Source organism: Elephantulus edwardii, unplaced genomic scaffold (assembly GCF_000299155.1).
Source record: "Elephantulus edwardii isolate Elephantulus edwardi_28Jun2011 unplaced genomic scaffold, EleEdw1.0 scaffold00002, whole genome shotgun sequence".
Classification (NCBI taxonomy): domain Eukaryota; kingdom Metazoa; phylum Chordata; class Mammalia; order Macroscelidea; family Macroscelididae; genus Elephantulus; species Elephantulus edwardii.
This window is the reverse complement of record NW_006399752.1, coordinates 33,898,209-33,920,594: the sequence shown is the minus strand read 5'-3', so window position 1 is coordinate 33,920,594 and position 22,386 is coordinate 33,898,209. Positions and strand designations below refer to the sequence as shown.

The following is a 22,386-nucleotide window of genomic DNA, read 5'->3' as shown; positions in this document are numbered from 1 at the left end:
GCGGTGCGGTTGGCGCAGGATAGAGCAGGGTTTAGAGCTGTTGTGCATAGGGTCGCTATGAGTCGGAAACGACTCGATGGCACATAACAACAACAACAACTTAAATTAACACAGAGATACAAAATAGAACCGTTCCATCACTGAGGAAGAAAAAGAACAGGCAAGAAAAATACTATAGCCAAGAAAAGGGCATAGGGAATAATGATGAAGTTAGATAATGAGTTGTTGTTGATCACCTTTGAGTCATGCACAACTCATAGCAACCCTATGAACAAAAGGCCTGAAGCCTTTCTATAACTACAGACATTTACCAAAGTCCGTAGAGTTTCTGGAGGCATGTTGTTTAGAAAGTGGATGCCACTCCTGCTTCTAAAGATAACTGAATAGAAGAATTCAAAGTATGCTCCAAGGCAAAGTAAAGTTTAGAATGAAATTCCCTAGCCCTGGAATTAGAAAACCAAAAAAAGAACACACTTGATATTTCTCACAGTTGCAATAGTGAAGGATTCTATGGGCAAAATAATGAATTACAAAGGATACATGGAAAGAAGACAGAAGAAATAAACAGTTATTGGACCAAAAAGAATTGGTCAACTCTGAACTGTTTCAGAAAGCAGCACAGGAATGAGAGCTAATGGCGCCGGAGGAAGAAATCCAAGCTGCACTGAAGATATGGGTGAAAAATAAACTTCCAAGAATAGGTGGGATACCATTTGAGAAATTTAATGAGCACATGTAGCACTGGATATGCCAACTTCTCTAAGCCAAGAAATTTGGAAGACAGTTACCAGGTTAACTGACTTAAAGACATCTGTATTGGTGCCTATTCTAAGGAAGTTAACCAATATAATGTGGAAATTATCAATCATTAATATTGCACTAGTCTTCCAGGGAACACTGGTGGCATAGTAACAAGTAATTGTGCTGTTAACCCAGAGGCACATGGTTTGAATCCTCCAACTGCTCTACAGAGGAAAAATGGGCAATCAACTCCTGTGCAACTCACTGCCTCTGAGAACCTGCTGGTCAGCTGTGACTCAGTCCTCTATCATTTGCTTTAATCCAGATTTTGCCAAACAATAAAGGGTCACTATACCAAAAAGTATTGGTCAACACTAAACCAAGAATCAATAGTCCTGAATGAAGACGTCCAAGCTGCACTGAAGGCATTGACAAAAAGAGAGCTCCAGGAATTGACAGAACATCTCTTGATGTGTTTTTGCTCAGTTGTCTATGCCAAGAAATTTGGAAGATAGTAGCCAACCCACTGCAAGAGAAACTTATTTTTACCAGCCAAAAAATTGGATAAATTATGTATACTGCATTGAAACAGATGAGGGATAGAACAGTTTAATAGCGATATATGATAGGGTATTATGGTTATGACAAAAGTCCAGAATGAAGGTTGCATAGTGGAGTGTACTCGGGGCGGGGGGGAGAGGCATTGTATATCAATGAAAGAATTTTCTTTTACTTTTCAAAGAGAAGAGAGAACTGGGGTTAGAGGTGGGGCAGAAAGAAAAATGCAACAATGAATGAGTGGAAATCCAAAATCTCCGTAAATGTTCAGTAACATTAATTTTTTTTTAAAAAAGTGATCCAAGAGCAATCTGAAATTATGGAGAAATATCACTAAAATCACACACATGCAAAATCTTACTGGGGATTATTCTGAGCAGTCTGTTGACAGGGAGCTGCCAGAAGTTGAGACTGGATTCAGAAAAGGTTATAGAGTGAGAGATTTCATTGCTGACGTCAGCCAGATAGTGACTCAAAGCAGAGAATACCAGAAATATATTTATTGTGTTTTATTGATTATGCAACAGCATTTGCTTGTGAAGATAATAATAAATTATGGATAATATTAGGAAGAATGGGAATTCCAGAGCACTTAAATAATATGAGTAAATGATCTTAGAAGCTGGACTATGTGAAGAATGTGGTGTCTTGATTGGGGGAAGACTCATCAGAAACCTTCATTATGCAGGTGACACACCTAGCTTGCTGAAAGTGAAGCATATATGAAGTACTTACTGAAAAAAATGTAAGACTACAGCCTTCAGTATGGATTGCACTTCAACATAAAATAGAAGTCTTCACAACTAGACCTATAGGCAGCATCATGACAAGTGGAGAAAAGATTGAAGTTAGCAACAATTTCATTTTAGTTGGCTCCACAATCAACATTCAGAGAAGAAGATTGGCATAAGCATGGATAGACCTTTCCCCATAGGTTGACCAGGTAGCTCTCTTCCAACTGTCTTGACAAAGACAGGTGAGCAAGCCCAGGGCTGCATCCTCCGGCCTACACACCACAGTTTGTATTCCTTCAATTCCTGGGGCCTTGGGGTTTTTGCCAGTGCAGCTTGGCCTACTAGCAGTATTGTTGATTCTCGATGCTATAGAACTTTCTAAAGTAGTTCATAGTCGATAATTCTTTTTGGTACAGTGATTCTTGTATTCCTTCCATTTTCTTTCTTTTTCTTTTTCTTTTTTTTTTGTTTTTTTTTTTGGTTTGAGTATGTCAGAGATTTTTTTAAAATTTTTTATTTTAATAATTTTAATGACCATTTACAGAGATTTTGGATTTCCATTCATTCATTGCTGCATTTCTCTCCCTGCCCAGCACCCCCCTCCCCCCCAGTTCACTCCTCTCTTTGAAAAATAAAAGAAAAACTCCCTCCCTGGTACACAATTCCCCCCCCGCGCCCCTCCCACCACCCCAAGTACATTCCACTATACAACCTTAATTGTGGACTCTTTTGATAACCATAATACCCTATAATACATTGCTTTTAAATTATTCTCTCCCTCATCTGTTTCAGTGCAGTATACACAATTTATCACCTCAGTCCCTATTTTGTCTATAGGATCCTTTGGTACTGCAATTCAAGGCTCGAATTTGTTCTTCCATTCTTTCAGCTTGAGAAATACCGAGTGTGTTCTTTTTAGTTTGGTTTTCAGACTTCAAGCTTCTTCACATTTCATCAGAACACTTTGTTTTGCCTTCTAAAATGGGACTTTGAAATCTCTTATTTAGAGAGATGAGTTATCATCTCGTCCAAGCATCCATATCAAGTTTAAAATCCCCCCAAAAGCTAGAGAACACCACATAGCAAGGGTGTGTAGAAAATTGAACCCCATATATTGATGGTGGGGTTGTAAATGGTGGAATCACTGAAGAACAGTGTAGTGTTTTCTTAAAATATTGACAATAGAAACACCCTCTGACCCGGCAATCTCATTACCAGGTATATACCCTACAGAAACAAGAGCAATGACGCGAACAGATGTATGCAAACTCATGCTCCTCACAACACTGTTCACATTAGCACAAAGATGGAAACAACCTAAGGGCCCGTCAATAGATTAATGTATAACAAACTGTTACGGACACCTAATGGAAGACTACAAAACATTAAAGAGTAACTGCACATTTCCTTAACACCTCACCATACGGATGAGCCTGGAGGACGTTATGCTGAGTGAAATTAGTCAGTCTCACTAATAAATGTCAAGAAGCGATTTCTGCAGGGTTGGGGGGTAAAAACTTCTCGGGAGCCGGCCAGGGTGGTATGGGAAGGAGGGTAAATCACTAACTAGAGGGTGGACACATATTAACTTGGTTGAAGGGAAAGTTAATATACAATAAGGAGAGGTCAGCAAAAAAGTGACCAAGGGAAAGGAAAACTTGGGGGAAACATGAGATTTAAATGCAACAAAAGTAAATATACTATCACATCCAATCCTGCAATAACTTGTGAGTGGACACATGGACAGACAGACACACCAGCTGGACTGGTGTGGGAAGGTGAACTTGACCACACCGTAAATATATAGATTTGACAGAAATTAGTACTACAGATATATTCATACGTACTGCAAATATGTCTCTCGATACAGTAGAACAACCGGAAGCAAAGTTATAAAAACTTTTTGACCGTAACCAAGCACCTTGAGGGAATGCACCGCTGGGACAAAGGATGGAGAAGCTTAGTCTCAGGAAGCATCAAGGTCAAGTGACGCAATGATGGTGTTGATCCGGAGACCTGAATGGGGTCTGGTTACCATTGCCCACTGTTGGTTTGCACAAGGATCATATCAGAGAGCACAGGGCGGAAGTGGAAGAGTGCTGTTACACTGCGTCATTGAAATCACCAGGATGAAACACAGTGTGTATGGAAAACCAATTTGCTCTGTAAACTTTCACCCAACTTGCAGGGAAATGTTTAAAACAAGCAAATAAATAAATGGAAATAGTGAACATGTGTGGAGAGTAAGTTCTCAAAGGCTGCCTGGCACACTTTTGCATGCCACTGATTTTATAGTCCCACCTAGCATCTCAACCTGGGCATGACTAGTATTTCAAATGAGAAAATTCTCTGTTATAAGAGTTGTCTTGTGTTTTATAGGATGATCATCTCTAGTCTCTACCCAGCAATACTAAGCCAGCGTTGACAACCAATAATGTGTTGAGATGTTGCCAAATGCCCCATCCTTGGGGGAAAACTTGTCTCCAGTTGGAAACTACTGTCTTAAGGTGATCATCCTTTTGGTCTCTCATCTATAAAGATGTAGATGAGGCTGCAGACAGAGACCTTCTTAAACATCGTTCCTGCTGCGCTAAATTTATTCTCCAACTTAACAAGCCAATGTGAAGTATCTGCCCTCTGTCAGATCCAAGACACACCACTTTGAGCTTTCTATCTTCCTACTCACTGATGGTACAAGTTGCCTACTTCATTATCTTTTTCTTGGTTATTCTTACCACTTAGTGTTTTCGGATAAAATCTATAATCACGTTGTCTAGTAATACAGTGCAAATACATCACATTAAACCTATAAAATGGTTTTGAGAAGAACTGACATCATTATGATATTAAGTTGTTCTAAGTCAGGTCATTATAGCTTCAGCAGATTTTGCTATTTATATTTATTTGTATGCAGGCCTCAGGTGGTGCAAATGGTTTGTACTCAATGACTGACTTTAAGGTGGTTGTTGTTGTGTGCTGTTGAATTGGAACCAACTCATAGCTCATCCTCCATTGGGTTTTCAGAGGTACTTAATCACGCGGAAGGAGACTGTTCATCCTTCTTCCGCAGAAAGCTAGTGGTTTTGAACTGCCTCTCTTACCACTAGGCCTCCAGAGCTCCTAACTTTAACCTTCTTCGTATTTCACAACCATCCAGCGGCTCCACAGATCTGCCTTTGGAAAGATTGCAGCGAAGAAAATGTCTGTGGAACACTTCTACTCTGTAACCCATGAGCTGAAACAAACTTCACAGTAATGAGTCCACTTTCATTCCTCTTATGAGTCTGTAGAGGTTAATACAGGAGCCTTGGTGATGGTTCAATGGTTAAAACACTTAGGTGTCATGGTCTGTTGTCTGTAGGACAGTTTTACTCTATCCTGTTAAGTCACTATCAAGAGACAGAATTAACTGGACATTGGGGTTGGTTTTTATTTAGAAGTTGGTGTAGATATAAAATGTATGTGCTCTATTACTGGCTTCTTATGTTAGCTCATAGAGTCATTCTCTTCAGAATGTTTTGGAAGTTAAGGTTATTGCTGTGGTAATGCATCATCAAGTTAACTACAACTCAGAGAGACCCTGTGAGCAATGGCTCTCAACCCTGCTCTATCTTGAGCCAACATAGCCTTCTCTGACACACCTGACCCCATTTCCACAGACACTGTGTTAATCTGTAGCATCCAGAGTCTTCCTCTTCTGCACTGATACTCTACCCTTTCAAGCATGATATCCTTCTCCAAGGATTGGTTCCTCCTGGCAACATAGTATGTAAGATAGAGCTTCAAAATCCTTGCCTCCAAGGAGAAAACTGGTTTCACCCTTGCCAGGACAGACCTATTTATTCTGTTGGTGGTCCACTGTATGTTTAATACTCTTCTCCAGCACCACAACGCAAAGGCCTCTTCTTCTGCTATCCTTAGTTACTGTCCAGCTCTCAGATGCATACCAAACAATCGAGAAAAATATGACCTGGATCAGGTACACCTTAGTCTCTAAACTGGCATCATAGCCCTTTAGCACTCTGAAGAGATCCTTGACAGTAGCTTTTCCCCATGTAACTTGTCTTTTGATTTCCTGACTGTAATACCAAGAGTGTTGATTGTGGGTCCAATCAAGATGAAATAAATAACAACCTTACTCTTTTCTCCATCTGTCATGATGCTGCCTATTGACCTGGTGGTGAGGGTCTTTGTTTTCCTGATGTTGAGATGCAATCCATAGTGAAAGCTGCAATCTTTAACTTTCTACAGCAAGTGCTTCAAGTCCTCAGTTTTGGCAAGCAAAGTTGTGTCATGTGCATAGTGCAGGTTGTTGATGAATCTTCCTCCAATCCTGGTGCCACATTCTTCTTCGTAAAGTCCAGCTTCCCAAATGATCTGTTCAGCTTATAGATTGAAAAGGTATGGAGAAAGGATATATCCCTGATACACTCCTTTTTTTTATTTTAAACCATGCAGTGTTCCCTTGCTCTGATTGGATAACAGCTTCTTGGCTTAGCATGAGCACAATCAGGTGTTCCGCGATTCACTTTCTTGTCAACATTAACCACAATTTGTTGGGAACCACGTGGTCAAATGCATTTGCAAAGCAATAAAACATAAATAGACATCTTCCTATTACCCCTAGAATTAGACCCCTAAATGAGGCCATGGCCTCTCTTAAATCCAGCTTCTATTTCAGCTAGATCTCTATCAATATATTGTTTTAGTTGGTTTTGGATAATCTTCAGTAAGATTTTGCTTGAATGTGATACTAATAATGTTTGTTGTTGTTATGTGCTGTTGAGCCACTTGCTACTCATAGCGACCCTATATACAAGAGCCCTATACCTTGCTCTATCTCGTGCCAACCTTATTGTTTCTGACACACCTACCCCCATTACCCCAGTCACTGACTCAATCCGTCTCATCCAGGGTCTTCCTCTCTTGTGCTGCCCCTCCACTCTCCCAAGTATGATGTTCCTCTCCAAGGACCAATCCCTTCTTGAAACATGTCCAAAGTAGGTAAGACAACGCTTCAGAATCCTTGCCTCCAAAGAATAGCCTAGTTTAACCCTCTCTAGGATGAACCATGGTATATTCAATACTCTTCTCCAGCATCACAGCTTAAAGGCATCAATTATCTTTATATCATCCCTATCATTGTCCAGCTCTCTGACTCATAGCAAGCAATTGCAAAGACTCTAGCCTGGATCAGGTGTACCTTAGTTTCCAAACTGATATCATTGGTCTTCAGTGCTCTGAAGATATTCCAGACAGCCAACTTTCTCAGTGCAATTCATCTCTTGATTTTCTGGCTGCTGGTACAAAGAGTGTTGATTGTGGAGCCAAGCAAGCTAAAGCTGTAAACAATCTCAATCTCTTCACCATCCATAATGATGCCACCAACTGACCAAGTGGTGAGAATCTTTGTTTTCTTTATATTGAGCTTCAATCCATAATGAAGGCTGCAGTCCTTGGTCTTCTGCAACAAACGCTTCAGGTCCTCCTCAGTTTCAGCAAGCAGGGTTGTGTCATCTGCATAACGCAGATTGTTGATAGATATTCCACCAATCCTGACACCACACTTCTCCTCGTAGAGCCCAGCCTCTCGGATAATCTGTTCTGCATACAGGTTGAAAAGTATGGAGACAGGACACATCCCTTTCGTACACTCTTCCCAATTTTAAACCAAGCAGTATCTCCTTGCTCTGTTCTGATGACTGCCTCCTGGTCCAAGCATAGGTTTTACATAAGCACAATCAAGTGTTCTGGGATTCCCATTCTTCTCAAGTCAGCCACAGTTTGTTGTGATCCACACAGTCAAACGCCTTCGCATGGATCTAGCTCTTTGCATATTTCACTATAATGCTTTCCTTTGTCTTCACAATCTGCACTTTGAAATCTTCTGTTCAAGTCTTTAACTTTCATTTCTTCTTTTCGTTTTGGCTTCTCAGCATTCTAGTGCAACATTCAGTCTTCTCTGACATCCTTCTTGGTCTTTTCTCTGCCTCTGTAATGACCTTTTGCTTTCTTTGTGGATATATGATATGCTTAATGTCATACCATAGCTCAGCTGGTCTTCATTCATTAGTGTTCAATGCCTCAAACCTGTTCTGCAGACGGCCTTTAAATTCAGGTGGGATAGACTCAAGGTCATATACTGTGATTTGTTGGTTTGCTTGGTTTGTGGGTTTTTTGTTGTTTGTGGGATTTTTTTGCCTTCAATTTGAACGTGCACATGTGTAGATGGTCTGTTCCACAGTCAGCACCGAGCCTGATTTTTCACAGCTGGTATTGAGCTTCTTTAACTATTCATTCCACAGAGAATCAGTCTGTTGCCTGTGTGACCATCAGGTGAGGTCTGTACGTATAATCACCATTTGTGTTTATTAATTACAAAAAAAGGTGTTCTCAATGAATAAATCATTGATTGTACAAAATTCTACCATTCTATCCCCTGTCTGGCTTCTGTATTTTCTAACCTCTGACATTTCTTCCTTATTCCCATTTTTTTCTTTGTTCTCATCTGCTCTTTTGGGTGCAGTGCCTACTTGGGTTCAAAGGAGCTCCCAAACTAAGACAGAAAAAGCAAAAAGATTGGCCATCCCCTCCTGAAATGAAAGGCCTTCAAAAACTTTATAACTAGCACATTTACACTATTGGATATACTGTAGTCAGGGACCTCATATTGGGGAATAAAAATGAAAACAAGCACAAATAGTCATTAATAATTAGAATGTGGAACGTACCAAGTATGAATGTAGGAAAATTGGACATTGTTAAAAAAAAATTGTTGTTGTTGTTGTTATGTGCCATCGAGTCACTTGCTACTCATAGCGACCATATGTACAAGAGCCCTAAACCCTGCTCTATCCTGTGCCAACCTCACTGTCTCTGACAAATCGACTTCCAAAACCCCAATCACTGAATCAATCTATCTCATCAAGGGTCTTCCTCTACTGCGTTGTCTCTCCATTCTCCCAAATATGGTGTCCCTCTCTAAGACCTGGTCTCACCTTGCAACATGCCCAAAGTATGTCAGATGAAGCTTCAGAATCCTTGCCTCCAAGGAGCATTCCAGCTTCACCCTCTCCAGGACAAACCTGTTTGTTCTCCTAGCAGTCCATGAGTATATTCAACACTCTTCTCCAGCACCACAGCTCAAAGGTATCAATTCTCTTTCTATCATCCCTAGTCACTGTCTAGCTCTCCAATGCATAGCACACAATTGTGAAGACTATAGCCTGGATCAGGTGCACCTTAGTCTCCAGCCTGATATCCTTGCTCTTCAGTACTCTGGAGAGGTCCTTGACAGCTGACTTTCCTAATGCAATTTGTCTCTCAGGCATTGGCCAGCTGACATAGATTGGCATGGGCCATTTTAACTCAGACAATCATGATCTAGTATGCTGGAAATGAAAAAGTGAGGGAAAATGTTGCATTCATAGTCAAAAAGACCATTTCTAGAACTTTCCTGAAGTATAATGTTGTGAGTGACAGGATACTCTTCATACACATACAAGAAGATCTGTTAATACCACTATCACTCAGATATATGCATCAACAGCTAAAGACAAATAGGAAGAAATAAAAGGTTTCTACCAGCTTTTGCAGCCCAAAGTTGCTCAAACATGCAACTGAGATGTATTAACAATGATTGGAAAGCAGTAGTGCCACCTTTAATAGTCATGCAATCCCCTTCCTAAGAGCTGTATCTCATGTTTTAGATTGTGTTTTCTTGTCTTATAACATTGGCTACAAATTCTAAAACAGTTGTGACACTATTTGTTCTGATCTATCTGACTCTTTGCAGAGGTGAGGACTCAGATGGAAAGACTTTTTCCCTAAGGGAAAGAAGTAAACACAAAAGCACCTCTCTCTGATTAAAAGACAATGCCCTTGACTGCTGAGTACTGCAAGGTCTAACTTCCCCCTAACTTTTAATGACTGGTATAATACTTAACATTAGTGTCGATAGAAGTTTCTTACGATATTAAGAGGTATGTACTTTCCCCTACTTTACCAAGACTCTGTTAAAAATCAGGAATTTATGCTTAAAAATTTAGATACTCGTTTTGAAAGTCAAAGCATCAATCAATTTTAAATCCTCTTCACACATCTCTGTATCACATATTTTTACCTCGCTTGGAGTTTTGCTTGAAGATGAATTGCCTCTTGTGTTTGCAAATCCGTCCTGCTTGAATACAGCAATGTCCGTAGCAGACCACACTCCCGAGCAGGGCAGAGCACGAAAATGGTGCCGAGTGCCTTTCCCCCCGCCCTTTCTTTCTTTTAATTGGTTTGTTTTGGGAGCTCCCAAAACTAGACCTAGTGGCTTAGTGCAGCTGTGCTGCAATCCCAAAGGCAAGCAGTTCTAATCCACCAGTTCTTTCGCAGGAGAAGGAGAGGCAATTTCCTCCCGTGCAATTAACTGCCTGTGAAAACCTGCAGGAGGGTCAGCTATGGGTTGGTTCTGACTCCATGGTACACAACAACAACAACACAACATGGGTTTGTTTACGAAGTTTGTATGCATTGTGTTTCCCACTATTCTTCACTGTGTTTCAGAAAATCATTCTCATGCATTATGTTGAGTGCATTTTCATTTCTCCTCCACAGTCAAAACTTAGGACTGGGCTCCGCTCCCCTTTCTCTTAGGAGCAGGAGACTCATTTATACCAAGTGAGGATTAGGCTCTTGGATGGTAGAATTTAGAAGTTCCCCTCTCTTTAAGAGTGGGAGAGAATCATTAAAGAAAAGGAAACCACAACCTGAGGCCCATAAGCATCTTATTTGTAACATGCACAGGTGCCCCAGCTAACTGAGGATTGAGTGCAGTTTTAAGCTGCCCAGTGGTCAGCTCTGCTCAGGGGTGTCTTGATGGGCCTCTGACCTCGTCAGCCCACAGAGGCCCCCTTCCCATCGCTCCTTGTCCCCTGCCTCTCAGCACACCTTCAGAATCCTTCTGCCCTAGGACTGCTCTGTGCTGCTTCTTGTTCTGAGGGTTCTCTGACTCTCTTTGGCCAGGTCTGTGCTTAGCCTGAGGCCCAACTATAAAGGCTTCTCAATGGGCCCTCCATCAGTCTCGTCACTGAGCTCCACTCCCTGACGCCAGCTTGTCTAGCCCATGTGGGTCCCAATGATCTCCCATCGGGCCTTCCCTCTTGGACCCTCAAGGGGCACCATCTGGTTTCACACATGACTGTGAGGTCCTGCTGGCTTTCCTGGCACGTGGTCTACTGTATGTGTGCGTTGATGAGCGGTTGGCGTTTATTTGCCCCAACTCCCTTTGCTTCATCTCAGTGAAGTTGTTTTGGCTCTGGCTTCTCTGCTCTGACGTGGGGCTGGCCGTGCTCCCTCGCTGCTGTTCGCGTGGTCAGGCACCAGCACCAGGCCCTCTGAGCTTGGAGTCATACAATGACCGCCAGCCTTTCCCTCTTCCACTCAGGCACTGCCACTTCCTGTTCCTACCACGTGTGAAAGAGTACCAACACCCAAGACAGAGGACACCTGGCCACTGGGAGCCCCAGGTTACTGCTGCACCCCCACAGGCAGGATTTTGGATGATATTGCCTTGGGAGGTCATCCTTTCACAGATGTGTCAGGATTTATGAGCACAGTATTATTTCATCATCTTTAACCTGATTTCCATGTGGGAGGCTGCCCCTCATCTCCATATTTCATCATCTTTATTCTGGTTTCTATCTGGGGGACTGGCTCCCCCATCTCCAGTTCAATTGTGTTAAGAGGAAACTCCAGGCTGTGGGGGGTTGGACAGGGTGAGGAGCCTGAAGCAGCAGAGAGGAGAGAAAGGGACCTCGTGTGTCAGCAGGGGCTGCTGAGGGTGGGGGAAGACAGGGGGGAAGTGGAGAGGGTAGATCAGATGTTGGCATGCTGGGGTGGACTAAGAGAAGGACGATGACCTGGCTGAGCCACGTGGGTGGACCTCACCCCGGAAGGGTTTCAGAGGAAGGGCAGGAGGCAAGGAGGATGAAAGGGCAAGTTTGCATACCAGGGGGCCAGCAGGACTGAGGGCCAGGGAGGATGGGCACAGGCTATTATAGGACCTCAGGTGGGAGATTGAGGAGGAAAAAGGTCCAGGACTCCAAGGCTGGAGGTGGGTCTCTAACAAGGGGTACAGGACTGAGCTGGGGCTGTAACCTGGGGTCATATGCCTCATTTCGTGTCTAGAAGGTCCTTCGCTGACTAAAGTGTCACCCCCAATCCATCCCTGTCTCAACCGGATTCTATCACCTGCACATGTGCACAGACCCTGCCCCCTCCCTCACTAAGGTTGTCCTGCACCCCTCCCACCCCCTCGGGACACTACACAGGGGAGGGGGAAGCCTGGAGGTAGTCTCGGGTGCATGGGGAGGACCTCCCCGGCCCCACGCCAGGTGAGCTCTGGGCTGCGTGGGCGTACTGCGTTCCCGTCAGGCGCCAGGTCAGCCAGCCCAGACCCTCTGCCCAGGGCTCTGACGTCCCCCAGTGGAGACAAGTTCAGGCCCTCGCCGGAGAACTAATGACACAGACACATGACTATAGCCCTTATTGTTTATTTTTCAATAAACAAGTTTTTTGCATGTCTGGCAAAGTTGAACAGAAAAGCTAAAAAGAGCGCCAATGACATTTTTCTTTTTAGATCATTTTGATATTTTTGGTCACGCCCTCTGAATTTGGAAACCGAATTGGCTGATGCCTTGGACGCTGTCTTTGAACTTCTCCATTCGAGTCGTAAACTACAAACCACACCGGGCACCAGAGAGGTGCCCAGGCAGTCAGAAACGCGGCACTCTCGGCAGAAATGGTGAACCCCAGGCGTGGTGGTCCAGCTTCTGCTTTACGTGAAGACCGGCGAGTCTGTAACGCTGCTCAGACGGCATGAGGGCCTGGGGCACAGGTGAATTTGGGAGGGTGGCCGCATTGGGTGCTAGTGAGCCAGAGTTTGGCTCGTGGGAAGGGGAGATGGACTATTCCAAAGGGGGCGTCTGTTAGGCCTCACAACTGACAAGGTGCCTGCAGGGCTGGGCTTGGGGAACACCTGGGTGCCCTGCTCTCTTCCCAGATGGCCCCTCCTGCACACCTGTAGCTCCCACACACCGCCTGGTGTGCTGGGATGGGACAGAGGGCATGGAAATGAGCAGGGCACCCCTCCTGGGACTTTGTCGCCAGAGGACGTGGCCTTTCTCTACAGCATGTAGATCAGAATTGAGCCAAGAATTTGGTCATTTCATCCAATGGGAGAAATTTAGCCTTTGGGGAAACTGAGGCCAGAATCGTTAACAGACTGTCACGATCTCACGCTGAGAGAGGTCAGGAGGGGACTAGATGCCTGCCTGACACATACCAACAGTTCGTAAATTTTTTTTTGTCTTTTAAATTTTTTTGATCTCTTAAAACAAACTAAAAATATGAGATGAAGATATCTGGGGAGGAAGACTAGCGGGGTCTGGGAGGTGGGGTTATCAGAGGCTCAGGGATGGAAGCCAGAGGTATGGGGGGCAGGGGTCCAGGGTGGAACAGGGACTGGAGAGGCCTTGGCAGGAGCTCTGGGGTAGGAGGGGGCCTGGAAGTAATGATGAGTGAGGTGGTGACTTCGGGAGTGACGGTTTTGGGCAGGTAAAGGAGTATGTGGCATCATCAAAAGCATGATGACAAGAAGAGGACCAGGGTCTTGGAAGTGGGGCTGGGTAGGAAAGGCAGAGCCTTGGGACAGGTGGACCCGGGGACTGATGGGCAATGGTAGCTTAGTTTTGATGGAGACTCGAGCGACTGATGAATGGCAGGTGATTTGTGTGTGTGTGGTGACAGATGATGATGATGGCAACTCATAAATAAATAAATATTCAGAGCAAGGCAAACACAGCAGGTAATATTCAATAAAGCTAAGGCATAGGGTTTCCTATCCAAATAATTTAAGAAGCAAAATATTCCTGACTGGTATCCAAGAGCTGTTTAGCTGCCCAGCCCGAGGGCGGGAAAGCTCAACAGAGCTTGGTCCCATCTCTTCCTGTTTGTTTGTTTTTTATCTTTTTTTTTCCTCTTGCCAAAAAGATAGATGGTCTTTTAAATGAAAAAAAAAAAGTGTCAAAATCCAAAAATTCAAAAGCTGGCTAGGTCTTGGGGGACCTGAGAGTTGCTAATTGAGCAACGCAAAGATAAACCCTTGACTAGGTAGTTGCATTTCTCTGTTGAATAAGGACAAGACTCCACACTTCGCACTAAAACCCTGTGAAAACCTTGGGGGACGGACTGTGCTGCTGTCCAGAAGGGGCCAGGGCACTTGGGATTCAAAGTGCATGGACATTTCTAGGGCGCTTGCTAATCTACTGGATAAAGAGTTAAGGACAATATTGGAGTTTTGGTGGGTGGGGGGTTGTTTTAACAACAGCCCCAAATCACACATTGTGACTCAAAGGGACCAACCGCTTTTCTGTCCAGACGTGTGTGGGCCAGAAGGCTGTCCACGTGTGGGCAGAAGCGGGCAGGACTGACTTCAACACATCAAGTGAGTATCCAGGATAGGCCAAAATACCTTTCCTATCTGGGAGGAGACTCATGGCTTTCTGGTCCTGCTGTATGTTAATCCTCAGGACCATTTGGGTTCGATACCCCTCGTTTCAAACTTTCAAGCAAGAGAGGGTTTTGATGTTGTGATGGTTTTTTTTTTTTTTTTTTTTTTTGCCTCTAAGCCCTTCCTTAAGAAGGAGAGCTGAAGAGGTGGACCCAGGAGGAATTGGGGACTCGCCAAGGATCTCACAGCAAGTTAGTTGGCGGGGCTGGGACAAGGTCCGGGGCCCCCCAGCAGCCAGTCACCCTGGGTTCTCTCTGCTGCCACTCGGCCGCTGCACAACCTCAAAGCACTAAGGGTCGCGGTGTTGGAAGCGTTGGTATGCGTGCGAGGCGGATGTGGCGAAGAGAGTAAAGAACGAAAGTGATTCGAGCCCTTGGCACAGTGAGCGGTCATCGCACAGCACTCGTAGCGGTTTCAACAAGGACCCTGCCGCCGAGGCCCCCCGGGAGGGACCTCGGCAGAGAGTCCTGGTTCTGTTACCATGTTTTTTTTTTGGTCTTTTTGGTATTTTGTCATATTTAGTTTAGAATAACATACTTATCTCTGATTAATTTCTGATTTCATTTATCGAGCATGCATTAATAGAAGGGGGGGCGAGGTGGGGAGGGCGGGGTCAGCCAGGCAATCACACTTGTCACGCGGCGACACAGACACAACACAGGTAAGCGCAGCGTTCACCAGATTCAACACGAAGGAAAGCAAACTCCACCACAAACACGAGGCCAGACCGCATAGAGTGGGCCCTGCGGAAGCGTGAGGATACAGAGGGGCCTGGGGGCGGGCGCGCGGCTCAGATCTCCTCCTCGCCCGCCTCCTTGTTGAAGGTGGTCATGTGGATTTTCTCCGGGAAGATGATGTTGACCGCCAGGTCCTCGCCGCTGCTGGCCTGCAGCAGAAGGCTCTTCTTCTTCCGGAGCATGTGGCTGTAGCGTAGACTGGACACCCAGGCCTCGCACTTGTTGATGAAGATGATGCCCACGGTGGCCAGCACCACCAGGCCGGTGAGCACGCCCAGGATGGTGAAGCAGACGGCCTGCCCCTCGGTGAAAATGGGGGAGCTCTTGTTGAACTCCTTCATGGACACCTTGAGGATGCGGTGCTCGGGCTGTGGCACCCCGGGGGTCAGGCGGTAGGTGAGCCCGTAGCTGCTGGGCAGGCTGCTCTGCGGGGGCCCCGCCGCCCGCCTCTTGGCACAAGTGGGCCCTGTGAAGTCGGGCTTGCACAGACACTCGTAGCTCACCTGGCCGTGCTGCAGGCAGGTGGCCCCGTTCAGGCAGGGGCTGCTGGCGCAGCTGGTCACCTGGCGGCTGCAAGTCTTGTCGATGAAGCCGGGTGGGCAGCGGCAGCGGAAGTCGCCCCCAATGTCGGTGCAGACACCATCATTCTCGCACGGATTGGGGGTGCAGCTGTTGGCCACAATCTCGCAGAAGATGCCTGAGAAGCCAGGGGGGCACAGGCAGGAGGCGTGGGAGGCCCGGCCCTCATCGTCCACGCACGTGCCTCCGTGCTGGCACGGGGAGCTGTAACACAAAAGCGACAGGTGACGGGCCCTCGGGGGCTGGGCTAGAGCACAGCAGGGGGTGGTCCCACCAGGGAGGGCTCGGTGTGCCAGAGGGTGGGGTGCACACCCCCAGCAGGGTGTGGACCTCACCCCCTCATGTTCCCAACCAGGAACACACCTGACCTTTCCATGCCAGTGACCCAGAACCTTCACCAATCAGTGGCACTGGATGACGCATCACTGAGCACAGGGGGAAACTGAGGCTTGGACAAGCTGCCGGCACCCCTCCCTAGCCACCCAGGGGACTGGGCTTGGCTTTCTCCTACGACGCCTCCCACCTCTGCTAGCTTTGCCACCACGACCCCTCTCACCCTCCCCTTCGGATTTCATTTTTCTTTTCTGGTGGAGTGGACCCTCAGGCTAGTATGTGGGGACCCTTGGGGGCTCTCCTGGTGAAAGGAGCCTGCTGTCCACCTCGCTCGGCTGCCCAGGCCAGGCGGTGTTAATAGCTGGCCCATTCACTGAGTGCAGTTTGCAGACCGAAGCTGTTTGCCCAGAGCGGAGCACACAGAGCATTAACGTAAGTGCTTTTAAACGAGCGGGCCCTTTGTCATCTGATAAATGCCAAAACTCTGGGAAGAGAGGGGCGATAAACACCAGCAAGCCGCAGGCGGCTGGGCTGGGCACTGAGGGAATGCCAGGGTGCAAGGCTCCGTCTGCCCGAGGCGACACCAGCTAGTCTCGAGGGCTCGCCCCGCTTTCAGCCTTCCTGCTAAAGAGCAGAGTGGGAGTTCCTCCACCCCACCCATCCTTGCAGCCGGCAGAGCCCTTCGCTCCAGGTCCAGGGCTGGATCTGCTTTGGACTCGGTTTCAGATCCAGCCTCTCCCCATCCCTCCTAGCCTCAGTTTCAGCTCCTTACCAGGGCAGGGCAGAAAGGATGCAAAACAACAGCCCTGTGTCTGCTGGCCCCCTCTCCACTGAGGCACTGCCTCTAGGTCCACGGCCTCTCCTTGCTGGCCTGTCAGCCCCTTCCCCAAGCATCACAAAAACCCACCTGCTGGGCTCGCCAATTCATAAACACCCCGACAATCAGGTCAGGGGTTTCACATACAGCCCTGCTGGACAATGCCCTTCTGGCCGGACACCTTTACAAAACCCTGAAGCGCCAAGCTGTGGTCCCCTGAAAGCCTAAGCGGCTGCAGGCACACACAGCAGGACTCGGAGCATCCTGGAACACATCACCTGCTCGAGCCTTTGAAAAACTAGGAAATGTCACTGGGCGACCCCCTCCACAGGGTGGCCAGAATGGCACTCACGTGGTCTCAGTCAGGTGGCAGGTCCCACAAGGGCTGGGATGAAGGGGTCCTGGGGGGTATGAGGTGGCACTCACCCGTCCCAGGGCAGGAGGGATATTTACCCATTGATGACGCAGGGCCCGGGGCGCTTCTCCTCACAGCGGTCCCCTTGGAAGCCAGGGACGCAGGCGCACTTGTAGCCTCCGACCTCCAGGTTCTCGCAGGTGGCGTTGTTGGCACAGGGGTTGGAGCTGCAAGGGCGCGCATCTGAGGGGCAGAGAAGAGCAGAGCACCTCGTCATCCCAGCTCTGGGGAGGCAAGGGGGTCCTGGGGGCAGGTGGGTAGATGCAGAGGCAGGGCGGGAGGACTTGAGCTGCCTAAATGGTAACTGTGGGTGAGTCACCAAGTGGGGGCCCAAGCAGTGCCCTCTCAACCCTGCGGAGTAAACTGAGGCTCAGTGAGCTGAAGGGGCTTCAGATAGCAGAGAGGAAACTGTGCCAGTGAGGGCCACGTCATCAAGGTCCGGCAGATGTGCCCCTCCCCTCTGCTGATCTGGAACTGCCAACTGCCACTCGGCAGGGACAAATATCCGTCTTCAGGCTCTTGTGGTGGTGAAATGATAGGAAAGGACAAAGTTTCGAGTCCTCTAGCCAGAGGCTGACACACTCTTGGGCAGCTAATGGGGAAATCACCTGCCATTGGTGTTTTTCCACCAGAAAGGGCTGGGGAGGGGCGATATGAGGACCTCCTAGCTTAGCCTGGCACGGCCGCCCTCCCCCACCCTGTGTGGGGTCTCTTTTGTGTTCACAGGCCCTCATCTAAGGGGTCCTGACACCTCAGGGCTGTGTCTTTCAAGGGCTGCCAAGCATGGCCCCATCTGTACCACAGCACCTCCTGCATTCACACCATTATTCTCTCAGCTGACCTGAACAAAGGGACCGGAGGGTCGGCCAGGGAGGGGCAGCTGTTCCCCTCTCCATGCCTCAGTCTCCCCACCTACACAAGGATGTGTCTCTCACTGCCCACTCCCTGGGGGAGCTCTTAGCCTGGGTTTGCTAAGAGCCCAGCTACTGAGCTACCAGGCAGGTGGTCAGGCCTGGGGTGGGGGGATCCCCTGTTGCTGACTTCTCCCTTTTTTGTGAGACCGAGGTGGGGGACAGCCACGCCACAGCCGACACAGACTGGGGTGGGGTGGGGGGCAGTCAGGGCTACAAGTCTCCCTGATGCACTGGCGGGTGCAATGAGACAGAAAGAGAATTTATCCTGTCGCTACGGGACAACACTGCAGCCACTCAGCACAGGCTACCTACCCTGTGACCACAGCCCTGGGCATGAGGGTTCTCACTAAGCGCTGGCCAGCTGCCCAGCCTGGCCCTCAGCCTCTCCCTGGACCCCCCAGAGTACGGGCTGGGGCTCAGGTCCCTTTTCCCCTCTCCTGGGTTTCCAAAATAAAAGTGTGGGGTGGGAATCCGTCGTCACCAGGCAGCAGCCCAGGGTGTCTGCTAGGGACAGCCGCTGTGGACACCGGAAGCTCCGGGCTGGGAAGGGACAGAGTCTTTAATCTAGTGCCGTCTCCTCTCAAGCCTGGACCTCCCAGCAATCCGAAGCCTGTGGAAGGGGGGTCAGCCAAGTCCCCCTGCCCTGGGAAGGTGGCTTTTTCTCCTGGAAAATTCCAGCAGGGTGTCCTGGAACTCCAGAATGGAGGGTGGGATCAGCCCTTGGCCCCATTCCAAGTGTGGCTTTGCTGCTGAAGGGGTGCAGCCACAAGGGGCGAGGGGGATGCCGGCAGAGCATGAGTCGGCGGCAAGGGCCTCCACACAGCTGGTGGGGGGGAGCCAAGAACCCAGATAGTTTCTTGGGGGTGGGAAGGGGCTAGAACAAGACCCTTTGGGGCTGCTTCCAAGGTAAGGCTCAAACTAGTCAGGGGGGAACAAGCCTGTCCTGGGGACCCGTGGGCGTGGCTTTCCGTGCCACTTCTTACATACAGAACTGTCCCCTCCTCTGAGCCTCAGTTTACCTGTTTGTACTATGAGCACCTGATAGTTATTAAAAGGCTATTTCATAGCCATGAGAAGAGCAGCCACCCTCTGATTTCTGGGGACACCGCTTGCACACTAGACCCCCCCATCCCTCAGTGCCCCCAGGGCGTGTCTGGCTGGGCTCTGCTAAAGGGACGGGGGGATGCAGCTGACCCTGTTGCTGTATTTTGTTTGTTTGTCTTTTCAAGGTCTCAGGACTGCTTTTGCCAAATGACAAGGGGCTTTGTGGACATTCTTGTATGTGGAAGGGGAAAGGTCGGTCAGCACACACTTGTCGGAATGCAGGACAAAGGGGGTATAAGTGAGCAAAATACACAGGTGATATTCATTCCGACCCTGTGCCCCCCAAGGCTCCTGCCAGCACTGGCCTCCCCTCAGGCCTCAAGCCGGCCCAGCGCCCGAGCGTGTTCTCAACGCCCCCCACTTACTTACCAGTTGGTTTGCTCTTTGCTGCCCTTGCCCGTCCAGCCCTCTGTGTGCTCATCTGGGCTTCTTAGATCCTCTTCCTGAGCTCTAGTGACCTGGCCAGATGCCTGTGGTCCCCACCCTCGGGGTGCGTGTGTGCCTATTGCTTTGTGACTCTTTATTCACCCGAAAGCCCCCCAGGGCTTTCTCTGGATGCTGATGGCACAACACTGTGTCAGACAGGTGCCACCTCAGAGAAGGCTCTAGAAGAATGTTAAACCTGGGTCCCAGGTGTTCCTATTACGCCAGAAAGGTAGGGAAAGGACAGCCCTCCCTGGCTGAGAAGAGGTAGTTGGGACAGAGAGGCTGGGGTACGGGTGAGGGGCTATGCCCACCTATGTCACAAAGGTGTCCCTCCCAGCCTTGGTTGCAAACACACTGCCAGGGCTCGAAGCAAATCCCATTGACACAGCCAGGAAATGGTACGCAGTGGTCACACAGGGGGCCCTGCCAGCCGGGCTGACATCTGTGGGGAGGAGAGATGCAGACACATGATGGGGGGCTCAGCCTCGCTCTCAGGGTTGAGGTGTTTGCATAGTGTCAGCCTGGGGGGGGGGGTCCCAAGACCCATCCCTGTTATCTGATGAAGAGGTTTAATGAGAGGGCCCAGTGAGCAGCAAATACAGGGTCCCTAAAAAAACTGCGTCACTCTGGCTCCCTCATAATGACTGCAGTGGTCTAACCCAGCGGGGGCGCTGACTGGATGCTCCCCCTTCCCTCCTCCCTTTCCCCCCACGCCCAGTCTTCTGCAGAATCAGGTGGCTGTTTGCCGCAGCCCAGAGCCCCCCTTTTTCTCTGACACTGAGCACCCCCACCCCCAAGGGTTCTGCCATGGCTCCCTGCCTCTTGGGATCTGCGCCATCACCTGCAAACGTTGTCATCCTCGCAGGACCCGTGGACCGGGTGACAGGCCGGGGAGCAGTTAGTATCATCACCTGTGGCATAAAAAGATAACACAATCACCCCTTGAAACCCCCGTGTCCCCCCAAGCCATCCACAGCTTCCCTCGAGGGAGCCAAGGGTCCTCAGAGGTGCACCCACTGGGTGCCTTCACGTGCATGGATGGAAGGGGGCTCAGGGACACAGGGACAACAATCTCCATCATGTTTCTTGTTACGGGGTGACCATGGCATACACTGTCATTTCCGGGAGCCGGGAAAGCACCTCTTCTCCCCCCAAAGAAAAACAAAAACAGTAAATCCTAAGAAAAGGTAAGTGGGAATGGGAAGCCCGTGTGGGGAGATTTGACCCCCTGGGGTTTCAGCAAGATCCTGGCCCCTATAAAGTGAGCTATGTATATGGGGTGAATTTTCAGACCTGGCTGAGAAATCCAGGCAGCTCAAATGGGGGGGGGCTTGCAAGTGTCTGGATTGTATGTTCCCTGTTTGTTTTAAAGATCATGCCAGTTAGACCTGGCCCCGGCTCAAATGGCCCCAGCCGCCCCTCCCCAGACTTTAAACGAAGAGGATTCAGAAGGGCTTTTGCAGAGCAGGTTGGGACCTGATCTTGTGTGACAGGTGCCTATGGTGTGCACCTACCTCACTCCACACAGCTTTGCAGACAGCCCCCCTCAACAACCACTGCACCGCGGGGTGGGGGTGCCGCAGAGAGGGGGCACCAGAGGCAGAGCTGCTGCAGGCAGAAGTGGCGCAGCCCCTCACCACAGGAGGAACCACATTACGCACTTGGGCCCAACCTGGGCTTTTGCTTGGGGATTTAGGAGTATGACAGCAAAGTCTTTGCAGTGGCCCCAGATAATTGTTCCCAGACACGCAGAGACACCCCAAAGTTCCACCTCAAAGCAGCTTTGTCCATAGGACACCCCACGTCACCTCATTTCTCCATCCTCCTCTCCCAGAGCATTCACACCACTCTCTGCGCCACTTCTGCAGGCGGGAAGGGGCTAAGGTCCCATACGCTGTCTGCTCGCACCCGCCCCTCGGGACCCCAGGCTCAGGCTTGGCACGTGGGGGTGGCGAGAGGGCGAGTGTAATAGGAGGGCGAGGCGTGCGCAGGGCTGGACTTAGGGTTAGGCGGGACGGCGGAGCTGGGGCGCACGGGACGGGGTGCGCGGGGGGCCGACGGCCAAGGAGGGCGTCGCAGGCTTCCCCAGAGGGGGCGCGAGCCAGGCCACGGGAGACTCACCATGGGTGCTGTGGCCGAAGGCCAGCAGGAGCAGGAGGACGCGCGGGAGGACTGCGGTCACGATCATCGCGGGGCGGCCGAGGGCGCGGTCCCGGCAGCGGCGGGGGAGCAGGGCCAGCTCCGGGCGCCGCGCTGGGCTTCTGGTTGCGGATGCGGAGTGGGGAGCGGGTGCGCTGCGAGGGGAAAGCCAGGGCTGCACCGGGCCGCGCGATGCGCTCTCTGCCGCCGAGTGTGCCGCCGCCGCCGCCGCGCCGCCCTTTTCGTACCGCCCCCCCGCCCCCGCCCCCGCGCACGGGGCGGCGCCGGCCAGTCCCCGAGACCCCCGCCCCTCGGGGCCCCCCCTCCACTGCG

The 22,386-nt window shown here is 49.3% G+C and overlaps 1 protein-coding gene across 1 annotated transcript; it reads right to left on the bottom strand.

The window, feature by feature from the left end:
- Positions 1–15,379: 15,379 nt before the first annotated feature.
- Positions 15,380–22,102, bottom strand: DLK1 (delta-like 1 homolog (Drosophila)). The gene is made up of 5 exons (XM_006879073.1): positions 22,036–22,102; positions 20,756–20,825; positions 20,226–20,356; positions 17,509–17,653; positions 15,380–16,109 (listed from the first exon to the last, which is right to left on the bottom strand). The coding sequence occupies exons 1-5, from the start codon at positions 22,100–22,102 to the stop codon at positions 15,380–15,382; spliced, it is 1,143 nt and encodes a 380-aa protein (XP_006879135.1).
- Between the last annotated feature and the right edge of the window lie 284 nt (positions 22,103–22,386).